The sequence below is a fragment of the Bombina bombina genome, chromosome 1 (assembly GCF_027579735.1).
Source record: "Bombina bombina isolate aBomBom1 chromosome 1, aBomBom1.pri, whole genome shotgun sequence".
NCBI classification, from domain to species: Eukaryota; Metazoa; Chordata; class Amphibia; order Anura; family Bombinatoridae; genus Bombina; species Bombina bombina.
Window position 1 is genome coordinate 1,173,751,908 of NC_069499.1, and position 12,888 is coordinate 1,173,764,795.

The 12,888-nt window shown below is 37.7% G+C and overlaps 1 protein-coding gene across 1 annotated transcript; it reads left to right on the plus strand.

Annotated features, from left to right (window-relative positions):
• Positions 1-237: 237 nt before the first annotated feature.
• On the plus strand, positions 238-10,239 carry LOC128663788 (uncharacterized). Its single transcript, XM_053718295.1, has 4 exons — positions 238-306; positions 2,800-4,084; positions 9,792-9,971; positions 10,182-10,239. The coding sequence occupies exons 1-4, from the start codon at positions 246-248 to the stop codon at positions 10,237-10,239; spliced, it is 1,584 nt and encodes a 527-aa protein (XP_053574270.1). The 5' UTR covers positions 238-245.
• Positions 10,240-12,888: the final 2,649 nt, after the last annotated feature.

The following is a 12,888-nucleotide window of genomic DNA, read 5'->3' on the forward strand; positions in this document are numbered from 1 at the left end:
ATCTCATACTGACTGCTTGCCATCATCTGTTTTCACAAACTGGAGAAATAGATTCCTATAAACATCTGCTTGAAACATGGAGTAATTTCTCATAAGTAACAAGAAAGAACACTCCCAAGATAATAATTACAAGGAAGAACATTTGATTGTGTAGTATGAACGCACTACTTCATATTCTTACAGCGTTCTGAGAAGAGGTGTAGGCTGCAGACTGTGGCATATTAGAGTAACTATTAATCAGAGTTATGGACTTTTATAACGTTATGTTTGGCTTCCTGTTGGAGATTTCGTTTGTGCTTTGTTCAGGTAGGTTCTTGATAGCATAGCTTTGTATCAAGCTTTATTGTAAATTAAGTTTGTGCATTTCTAACATAGTATAAGTTTCATATATATTTTGGTTTCCTCTATTCTATAACCACGTTTGATGATTAGGGGCCAAATACTAGTGGTGTTCCCCAGGGTCAGTTCTTTGTCCTGTTTTGTTTAATATGTTTGTCAGTGATATTGGTAGTGGGCTCCAGGGGAAGATGTGTTTGCTGATGATCCAAACAAATTGTAACAAAGCTGATGTTCAAGGAGGGGTGGATTCATTGAGCAAAGATATAAAAAAAAACTTGGGGACTGGGCAAATAAATGGGATCTAAAATTTAAAATTGAATATTACCAAGAGCAAAATTTTGCATTTAGGATAAAAAAAGCAAGGGCCAATATCAGCCTTAAAGGGACATTAAACACTTTGAAATGGTAATATAAAATGATAAATTGTATATATAAAACAACTCTGCAATATACTTTTATTATTTATTTTGTCCTCTTTGCCTGTAATTCCATTCTGAAATTGTGAGCTTTTCAGTTCCTGTTAGAAATTAGAAGTGCAGAACACTGTTAAATCCAGCACAACCATTGGCTGCACACTCTAGTGACCTATTTATAATGGTCCCTAATTGGCCACAGCAGAGAAGGTAACACAAGTTACAACATGGCAGCTCCCAGTGTTTTATAGACACTAAAACTTTACACTTATTTTGTCACTTTTTAAACAACTAATGAAACTTTAAAAAATGCATCTACATGTTACTCATGGACTTATCTTTTCTTTGAATGCATCATTCTATCTAGCATGTATTTAGTGTTTAATGTCCCTTTAATGGTACAATGGGATTTGGGAATTACTAATTCAGACTATTTAAAATCTAGTACACAGTGCAGCAGTGCATCCTCTAAGGCCATTTGAAAACTTGGTTGCATTGGTAGAGGTTGTAGCAGCAGATATAGCAAGGTTCTTATGACACTTTGCAGATCACTAGTTAGGCCTCATTTGAAATATTGTGTACAGTTCTGAAAACCATTAGAAGGATATAAGTAAACTAGAAACTGTCCAAAGGAGGGCAACTAAAATAGTACATGGTCTTAAATATAAAACTTACAATGAGACTATATTATCTAACATGAATAGTTTAGAGGAGAGAATGGAAAGAGGTTACATGATAGAAACTTTCAAATATATGAAGTGACTTAATAAAGTGGAAGCTGAAAGCATTTTCCCTAAAAAAGCAGTGCCAAAACAAGGGATCGCAATCTAAAGTTAGAGGATAGCAGATTCAGGAGAAATGTGAGGGATCAGTATAAAGAGTGGTGGATTCATGTAATAAACTTCCAATAGATGTGGTAAACACAATCGGCTAGATTACGAGTTTGGCGTTAGAAGCTGTGCGGTGCCAACGAGCAGTTTATGCTCACCGCTCACTTACAGACAGCGCTGGTATTATGGGTTTTTCCAAACCCGGCGTTAACCGCAAAAAGTTATCGTAGAGCAAAATTTTGCTCCACATCTCACCTCAATACCAGCGCTACTTACGTTAGCGGTGAGCTGGCTGAACGTGCTCGTGCACGATTTCCCCATAGGAATCAATGGGGGAGAGCCGGCTGAAAAAAACACCTAACACCTGCAAAAAAGCAGCATTTAGCTCCTAATGCAGCCCCATTGATTCCTATGGGGAAAATACATTTATGTTTACACCTAACACCCTAACATGAACCCCCGAGTCTAAACACCCCTAATCTTACACTTATTAACCCCTAATCTGACACCCCCGACATCGCCGACACCTACATTATATTATTAACCCCTAATCTGCCGCTCCAGACACCACCGCCACCTACATTATACTTTTATGAACCCCTAATCTGCTGCCCCCAACATCGCCGACACCTACATTATATTTATTAACCCCTAATCTGCCACCCCCAATGTTGCCGCAACCTACCTACACTTCTTAACCCCTAATCTGCCGCCCCCAACGTTGCCGCCACTATATTAAAGTTATTAACCCCTAAACCTAAGTCTAACCCTAACACCCCCTAACTTAAATATAATTTAAATAAATCTGAATAAAAATAACTATCATTAACTAAATTATTCCTATTTAAAACTAAATACTTACCTATAAAATAAACCCTAAGCTAGCTACAATATAACTAATAGTTACATTGAAGCTAGCTTAGGGTTTATTTTTATTTTACAGGCAACTTTGTATTTATTTTAACTAGGTAGAATAGTTATTAAATAGTTATTAACAATTTAATAACTACCTAGCTAAAATAAAGACAAAAGTACCTGTAAAATAAAACCTAACCTAAGTTACAATTACACCTAACACTACCACTATAATTAAATTAATTCCCTAAATTAAATAAAATGTTAGTTTTCCAGACTAATTGTCAGGTTTTACACATTTTAGCATTAAAGTATATTTATATGGTGGGAGAGAGAATAATATTGCATTATTTTGATTACAGGATCATGGAATAATTTGCCAAACAGAGTAAAAATGTTACAAAATATCAAAACCAAAGTACTTCCAGTGTTGATATCAGAAGATGACGACTCCTTCCCTCATGAGGAGGATAAATTGTGGCTTCCTTATGAAGCTCTTAACGGAAAGAATAGCATACAGGTGATGGAAGATGCAGATATTTTTAAAGAAATACTGAAATACCAGCTGAGAAAATATGAGAGAAAAATTAATCTTCGAATACTAAAGATTCAAGGAAGATCAACCAGAAGGATAAAGAAACATTCACGTAAGGGGGCAACTAGGAAGGGTATTGAGCACCGTACTGGACAACCAAAATCATCTAATAGTGACAGACAGCTGATTCCAAAGAATTCTAAACAACTGACTGATGGGTCAAGAAGTATTAACATTTCATATAATCAGATGAAGAGACATTTGGAATTACAACACAAGAGGAAGGGACATCTGTTTTCTAAAAAGGTAAAACAAACAATTGACTGGTTAAGAAGAATAGACCATCTAGTGGGCAGTCAAAGGAAGAGACAGCTAGGATTTCATCATGGAAGAAATGAAAAGGTATTCCTCATTAAACCAACAATAAATGGATCAGGAAGAACTACTAACTCATCAAAAAATCTTAAAAAGAGAAAACTTAAAATACAGAATAAGTGGAAGCTGCAGCCTGTACCTAAGACAGTTAAACCAACAATTTCCAGATCTGAGAGAACCAACCAAACTTTAGACAATCAGACATTACGGCATGTTAGAGAGAGAGCTAATAAAGGAAGAGATAAAAATAGTAACATTGCATATCCATTGTTTGTAAATGACCAGTTTCTTCAATCAGAAAGCAGCGGAAACTCAGAATTTCTCGAGGTACCACCTGTGAAGGAAAATGGAATGCCAGAATTGACTATAAATAATATAGGCTCTGCTGAATTGCAGCACATTGCCAGCAGAAAAAAGGGAGAAGATGTGATTAATATTTTAACAGTTCAAACCACCACCACACAAAAGCTAGTAGGGAAAACACTGCTGTTTACTTCATGTCAGATGGGCACACAGACCCCCAGAGTCACACAATCCCTTCCTCATAAACAGTTCTTAGGTCAGGATATCTTAAACTTACCAGATGCAGTGAAAGAAAATATATCTGGTTCAGTGGAGTGTGGATTAGGATACAAAGAATATAGTGGAACCTGCAGGAGTCTCTGTGATATCGATCTCAGTTACTGTGAAAATGGGGGACAATGTTTGGTAGTGGAAAATCTTGGAGCCACGTGCAGGTGAGAGCCAAGGTCAATCTAATGAAAGGATCAAGGCATTCAGCTCTGATTGTTTGTAGCATTGATGCAAATACTGCCCTATTTAGATGAGTCATTAATACATTTTCTTTTTGTTTAAAGGGACAGTCTACTCCAAAATGTTTATTGTTTAAAAATAGAGATAATCCCTTTATTACCCATTCCCCAGTGTTGCACAGCCAACATGGCTATATTAATCTACTAGTATCTTCTGACAACCCCCTTATCTATCACATGGATATTTATTTATTATCTACTGACTTGCATTTTAGCCAATTAGTACTGTGTCCTGCACAACTCTACAGGAGTGAGCAAAATGTCATCTATATGGCACACATGAACTAGCAGTCTCCTGTTGTGAAAAACTAATAAAAAGCATGTTAGGCTGTTTGTAGTGGCTTAGAAACAGGCAGAAATTTAGAGGTTTAAATGTTATAAAGTATATTAAAGGGATAGTAAAGTAAAAATTAAACTTTTATGATTCAGATAGGGCATGTAATTTTAAACAACTTTCTAATTTACTTTTATCATCAAATTTGCTTTGTTCTCTTGGTTTTCTTAGTTGAAAGCTAAACCTAGGTAGGCTCATATGCTAATTTCTAAGACATTGATGGCCGCCTCTTATTTGAATGCATTTGGCAGTTTTTCACAGCCAGAGGGCATTAGTTCATGTGTTTCATATAAATAACATTTTGCTCATGCACGTGGAGTTATTTAAGTCGGCACTAATTGCCTGAAATTCAAGTCTGTCAAAAGATCTGAGATAAGGAGGCAGTCTGCAGAAGCTAAGAGACAAGGTAATTACAGAGGTAGAAAGTATATTTCAGTGTTGGTTATGCAAAACTGCGAAATGGTAAATAAAGGGATTATCTATCTTTTTAAATAACATTTTTGGTGTTTACTGTCCCTGTAATATAACAATGTTGGTTGTGCAAAGCTGGGGAATGTGTAGTAAAGGTTTTGGGGCCGATTTATCAAATGTCTGTCCGACATGATACGCTCAGCGGATCATGTCCGACAGACATTGCTGAATGCCGACAGTATACGCTATCAGAATTTAACATTGCACAAGCAGTTCTGGTGAACTGCTTGTGCAATGCCGCCCCCTGCAGATTCACAGCTAATCGGCCGCAAGCAGGGGGTGCCAATCAACCCGATCATATACGGTCAAGTGGATTGATGTCCGCAGCCTCAGAGGCGGTGGACGAGTTAAAGAGCAGCAGTCTTAAGACCGCTGCTTCTTAACTGCTGTTTTTGGCGAGCCTGAAGATTCGCGCGGAAACAGGGACATCAGAGGCCATTCGGCCCTTGATAAATCAGCCCTTTTATCTCTGTTTTTAAAAAGACACAGATCTCTGTGTGTAATATACACACACTGTTCTGTATATAATTCATACCTGCCAACTCCTGGTATGTGGTCTCTTATCACTTGCTAAAAATTGTCCCTTACATCTATCCCTTTGAGGGACTGGGGTGGAACTGTCAGTGAACATGCTCAGTACTCCTCTAGCCTTCTTAACTGATTGCCCTGATTCCATGGGGCATATTTATCAAACTCCGTATGGAGCTTGATGCCCCGTGTTTCTGGCGAGTCTGCAGGCTCGCCAGAAACAGCAGTTATGAAGTAGCGGTCACAAAGGCCGCTGCTCCATAACCTGTCCGCCTGCTCTGAGCAGGTGGACAAACATCGCCGGAAATCAACCCGATCGAGTACGATCGGGTTGATTGACACCCCCCTGCTGGCGGCCCATTGGCCGCGAGTCTGCAGGGGTCGGCGTTGCACCAGCAGCTCTTGTGCAATGCTGAATACAGCGAGCGTATTGCTCGCCGTATTCAGCGAGGTCTGGCGGACCTGATCCACAGTGTCAGATCAGGTCCGCCAGACTTTGATAAATATGGGCCAAAGAGTGTCTAGAATTTTCTGCTCAACTGTTGGCAGCTATGTGTAATACAAATAACACACACTTATTTGTGTATTCCACGAATATCTACCCTGCTTTTAAATGTTGATATACAGTGTGACTGCACCGTGTATAATGCAAAGGCACATTTGTCTCTTACAAACTAGATGCTCACACTGCTCTGTGTATTACTGCTCAGCATATAATAGAAGTATAATAGAGGTATACTTACTTCCTTTTGTGTGTAATACAGTAAGTTTCTGCACATCATACAGATATACTCACTGGGGCAGATTACATAAAGACATTCTCTAACCTTTCCAAGTCCTTTAGGGGTAAATTTATCAAAGCGTCAATCTTAGTGCATTCACAGGCGTCAATATGCTCGCCAGACATCGCTGACGCGGATCTGAATACGATACCCTTATTTATCAAAAAAGCCTTCAAAAACACGCACATCAAGTATTGTGCGAAGAGCATCAGACTGTTGTTAACTAACAGTCATCGATGTCGCAGTTATTCAGGTTTTTCCCAACTTTATTTATACCATTTCATTACTGTCCATGAACAAGCACATTTCTCTAAAGCTAATCTTTTAATGTCCAAGAAATAGCTACATTCATACCTCAACAAACAATATCTCATAGAAAGTTATTTTTAAATTGAATCTGTTATATGACACTTTCACATGAATTAATGTGTATTTCTATTTCTAGAAGTCATGATATGATTTTATCTCATATTTTGTTTTTATAAATGATTATTAATGCTAGAATTTGTACATATATCTTTGCACATGCATATATATATATATATATGTGTGTGGGTGTGTGTTAAGTCAAAAATCTTTTGCAAACATATTTACATGTCCCTAAATTCCTTTTTTGTTCTAAACAATGTTGTCTTTCATATCTGTTTATTTATGCCACTATATGTATATAGAGTAAATTTATCATTATTCTGAGCAGGAATAATTGCAAATATAACATGGAATAAGGGTATCATATGTATTTATTTGCAATCAATGGATATTTTAAGAGCTGGGCCAGTTTTCTCTCTGTACCTGTGTACCCCTCCTGATTGCAATCTAGTTTTAAAAACCGCCCCTTCACAGGTGTTATAAAATGTGCTGGCATAAAAGATGACATTTCTTACTGAAAAAGAAATTCAAGAGAAGGAAGAAATACACTGAAAATAGCAAGACAGTAAAGAGGTGATTTTAATGTATCCTGTATCTGAATCATGACAGTTTAATGTTAGGTGGGCTATCCCTTTGGGCTATTAGCTTAAGATGTCCGATCATGTCCGTCCGCACAATGATAAATGGACCTCACAGAATCAAACATCAATTCGAATTTTAAAATCTTTGTCTAAAATATTACACTGTGTTTCCTAATGTCAGCATCAATGTTTTTCTTTAATTCTAATCTCACATATACATACTTTCAAAGTATAATACACAATGTAACAAATGGCACTCTGTGGGAGCCAACACACGTTGATCTTGTTCTTAGCTTCATAGACTGTTAAAAGAGCCTAAAAATGGTCTAAGAACAGCTTGAAAATTGTTTGGAAAAGGGCCTGAGGATTTATATACAGCCCATACTCCCATAACCGCAACACCGGCAATATACTTCAACAAGAGATTACTGGTGGTGCGATAGGAGCACATCGAAACCACGTTCAAAAAAGTGCTCGCACTAGAAGACCCGATAACTGAAGGAGCTAATTGGCGGATAACAATTCCGGATAAATCCAACCACCCACTCTGAAAAACGAGAATCGCTGAGTAGCGGTGCCAAGGAATCGATCGAGGATCACTCAGACTGTCTGGAAATATACAGGTACCATCCAGTAATCTGACAAATAAAGTGATGACAAAAGAGGTAATATCCACTTTATTTTGAGCTATAGGAACTTACCTTTTTACTCCTATTAACCACAAATCAACTTGTACTATCAATTTTAGTCTGAACTTTATGAACTTACTCGTACATTTTAGTAGCTGCAAATCTTCCAAAAATCAGCTTGCAAAATTGGACTGGCTCGTATTATAGAGCAGCAACGGTTTCACTGTGTGTGTCATTGTAACACATATTGTGTTAGAATTAACAGAATGGAACAGAATATATTTTAAATTGTTAGAAAACAACGATTATATTTAATTATCATTTAGACCACATTAGTGGCTATTTTTATCTATGTTTTTATATTAGCTGCAATTGATTTATAATTGTTAGCAGATTGCAGTTACATATTAATAGACACCAGTGTCTTTAGTAATTTTGTAATTATATTGAGAGTGTTAAATGAATGTGTATTTTATAAAGGTTTTTTAATTGTATTTAGTTTTTTATTGAATAAATTCTCTATTGATAAAAACTATTGAGTTGTTGGATATCTTTGTATAAACATTTGTACATTTGTACTTTAAATAGGTACAAGTATTTGGGAACATTGTTTCTGGCCACATTTATAATGGTTAAAAAGGAAATAACAGACTGCCTTTGGGCGCCTCCCACACTCTTTTTTAGTTTACATTTAACAGCTTTTAGATGTCTCCTGGCAGTGATCTTTAATCCATATAAATAATGTGAGGAATCTGGTCTTAGCATTATATACTCCTATGCCTATAACATGAGAGGGTACTATTTTTTTGTTATGTATATTCAAATCCTTTGGATCTACACTTATTACTGCAGCGGCTATAGGACCTCTTATCTTTGATTGTATGCAGCACCTTTTTTGATGATTGTAACATCATGTTAATTAGTAGCAATTAGAACACTTGTCCATAGCTGCTGGCTCCAACGTACGAATATACTGATTTAATATGTATGCTGTGCCGCTGTTTTTCTTTAACAGAAACTCATATGTGTACCCTCTAAATCAAAACTGAATTACTGTGTCGCAAAATGATGTATATAATATGAGCACTACCTGACGCGTAAAATCTAGCAAAGTTAACACTAAGGGCCAGATTACAAGTAGATCACTAAATATCGCTTTGATGAAAGCGATATTTGCGCTCCGCTGTGTAATACTAGCGCTCTCTAATGTGTGCTGGTATTACAAGTTTTCAGCAATGCGAACTCTGGGAAGTATTGCACTAACGAGAGCGCACTTCCAGAGGCTCCTACTGCAGCTTGTTCAGCGCAGGGGGTAATTAGCATTGCGATGGGCAGCAGTGCTAAATATATATGTATATGATTATATATACTGTACATATATTTATGTGTATATACACATACTAATACATAAATATATATGTATATAAGCTTATACATATTTATTTACTGGGAACACACAGTTCCCATAGACCACAATGTAAAGGCAGTTTTCAGTGTCAACTTTAGCCCCAAAATACTGCCTGGTGCAGTAATTTTATTAAAAAATAACAATGCTGCCATCTTTATTTTTTAAAAGAATACACTAGACAGTATTTTGGGGGCATTTGGGGCATATTTATCAAATTAACCAGAGGTCTGACCTCTGGTTAATTTTATAAGGGCTAATTGCTACCGCGAGCTTGTGGTAGCAATAACCAGTCCTTTGTAATTTAATTACAATTTAATTTAGTGCTCCACATGTAATCTAGCCCTCAAACGGGAGCGCTAAATAGCGCACCACTTGTAATATAGCCATAGCTGGATAATAGAAACGAAGGTATTAGTTATTGGTTTCTGTAGATACATACTAGTAGTTTCTGCTCTATTGTTTTATGAATAAATATAGATCAACTAAGTGTTCTGTGTTATAATCAATTGCTCTTTCTATTCGTTCTTCAGGTGTCCGCAGACAGCGTATCTGTGTTACAAGGGTGAGTGCTGCTCTCCTCCTTTCACGTTCCTCCAACTGGCCTTCATCATTATCAGTTGCTGCATCTTACTGTCAGTCCCACTGGTATCTATACTGATTCTTCTGACAGATGCAAGAGTGAGCAATAAATCTGGGCAGCAGAAGAGCAGGTTAGTAAGCACAAGGCAAAGCACAGCAGTCTGGTTACTACTCATGTAGACAGCTGCAGTGTAAAAGACTCATACTGTACAAGTAATAACTAAATGTACAATTGGAGTTCTATGAATATCTGTTCTGTACTGGGGTTTCTTACCACTTCAGAGGGTGTTTTACTATATTGTTGTAGCTTATTATCTGATCTCTATGTAGTCTGTTTTTAGATATTGGTTGATCATCATTGATCAGCAGCTTGTAAATCATAAACACTTTTGCTCCTAGTGCATTAACCCTTTACATGATATAGCCCCTAGCTTCAATACCCCTCATAACATTAACCTCCTGCCTCCAAAACTCATCCAGTACTTCATTAACCCTAACCTACATCCCTCCAAAGACTGCATTAACCGTACAGCTTACCTAGTGCATTGACCCTATCTATCCCCTCAAGTCCTTAGCCTTCTACCTTGTGGATCAAGACTTAGCTTAAAGTGTTTGCAACCTGTAATGTTGGGGGTATCGTTCTGTGGTCCAGGGCACTGCTAATGGTGCTGCATAGACTTTAACCATGAATGTACTAACCCTACCTGCTCTGCCCTCTTTATTTACCATTCTAGTGCCACACACTTTGGCAGAAAATTACTAATTATTATTATTAATAATAATAATAATAATAATTAATGCCATTTTCCCCAGTGTTCTCTTTTCACTCAGTGGTAATCGTATAACTTGCAAGTGATTGCCGTATATGACACAGAGTGCTCAAAGAACCTCATAGTAACACAAGACACCTCCCTTTAAGATTAATCATTTTAAATCCTTTACAGACTGTCCAGGTTGTGAAAAATGTTTACCCACTGGGGTTCCTGTATCTGGTTGGTGTATGCAGTGTATGTGATGATTCATCCTTGTGTATTGGTTGTTTTGTTTGACCTATATATTTCATGTGATTTTACATTAAAGTAGAAGTTGTTATGTTTGAGGATGAATTCTGTAGTATATTGGAATTGGGAATATTCTCTGTATCCTGCCTTTTAGAGACACATTTCTTACAGACTGATAAACTATCTTCATGGGGGTGTTTGTACAGAGGACACTGACATCCATTGTGACCAGAATTTAGTTTATTGGTAATTTTTTATGCTGTTGAATTAAGTGAGAGGGGTTGTGCTAGTTGTAGTAAAGGATACCTAAAACATTTTCAGGCATTTCTGCAGTTGAATTTAAATAAAGCTATCTATCTGGATGGTTATCTGCATTTTGAGGAGCATATCATTTCTGGGTGGAACTCTTAGGTCTAGCACCCTACAGAGAATATGCTTCTATGAATAAGCCTGGCTGTTTCTAGACAGGAATAGATCCGTCCATCTCACTGCTTCTTCCAGGCAGGTAACATCCCCTCTGCCACACTACTTCCTCCAGACAGGTACTGATTTTTTACCCTGCACTGGTTTTACAAAGACAATTGGGGCTCACAAGGCCAGCTCTTTGCTTACAGCTCCATAGACTCTGCAGCAGGTCTCTCCTACAGGGAAAGGCATAGCCAGAAGGCAGGTCCAGCACCTCTGCTACCAGTATTTCTGTAATAATAAGACAGGACCAACTGTACCAAAAGGAACTAATGCAAATGCTTGATTTCACCAGGACTAGTTTCTTTAAACAAACTAGTAAGCTTATGGTGACAAACACTACACAAAATATAAACAGAAAAACATATAGGAAACAATATAATAAGGAAATATAACTTTGCCAACAGGGTGGAGGATTTAGGTGGTTCTGAACAGTAACAATAATAGCCATCTGCATTTTAGCCCTATGCAAATGAGTCCTCTCTCTCCAGTACACATTTTGGAGCCAGGAGGGATTAAGTCTCTTTGAGCTTATTCTTAGCTAATGTTAATTTACTGATATTAAAATATAAATGAATAGAAATCAAAATGTCAGGGTACCAGGAATCAGACTGAGACGATAAATGCAAAAATAATCAAACCTTTATTAATAATAACAAAAAATAATAAACAGTCCAAAAGCCAAATGACAAGCCAGGAGTCAAAGCCAGAGCTGGTAGTCAGATGAGCCGGATCAGGAACCAAAGCGAGTAGTCAGATTAGCCGGGATCAGGGACTAAGAGAACAGCTGAGTCAGGAACAAGCCATGGATCAGGAACCAGAAGGGACATCAGACAAGCCACGTAATACACAGGAACTCACAAAGAAGTCTGAGACAACGCAAGGGCAAAGGCAGACTGAACATATCTCTCACTGATGATGTTCTCCAGTTTGGTCATAAGAGGGCGCCTATGTGAGTGAGCAGCGTTACACACTCTGCAAGAGACTTAGATAGAGACAGGTGAGTAAAAATGGCAGCCAGCAGCAAATAGCAAACAAAGCAGGGTGAAACCCTGACTCATGTAGAATCTAAGACTCACCGTAGAGAGACCCAACTCAGGAGATTGTTTTTGCAGAGCGGCAAATCTCATACATTCTGGAAATGCTCAATGCCATAGTGATCTAATGACCAGGCACTTCCACCATATGTGTATCGCAAAGCTCAATTATAGTTACTAAATGAATAGCTCTCTTAGGGATAATTATCATTTTGCCAATCTAAGCGGGTCTGACTTGCTTTCCATTTCAGTCTTCCACTGTGACAGACCCGCCTGGGTACCTGGGTACCTCTGCCAAAAAGTTGCCTCCTGCCCTCCAAACCCCTCCAGCAGGTAGATAGCTGACAATAGCCCTTTACCCCAACCAAGAGACAGGACTCAAGTTTAGGTAAAACCAAAGGAATAACTCTTTATTGCAAGGTTCACATACATTTTATATACTTTCAGGGACAACCCCCCTTTGACTGGATAATTAACTCACTCAAGGAAACAATGGGTATACACCACAGAATAGATTAACTCAATCAGGGGAACAATGAGAATAT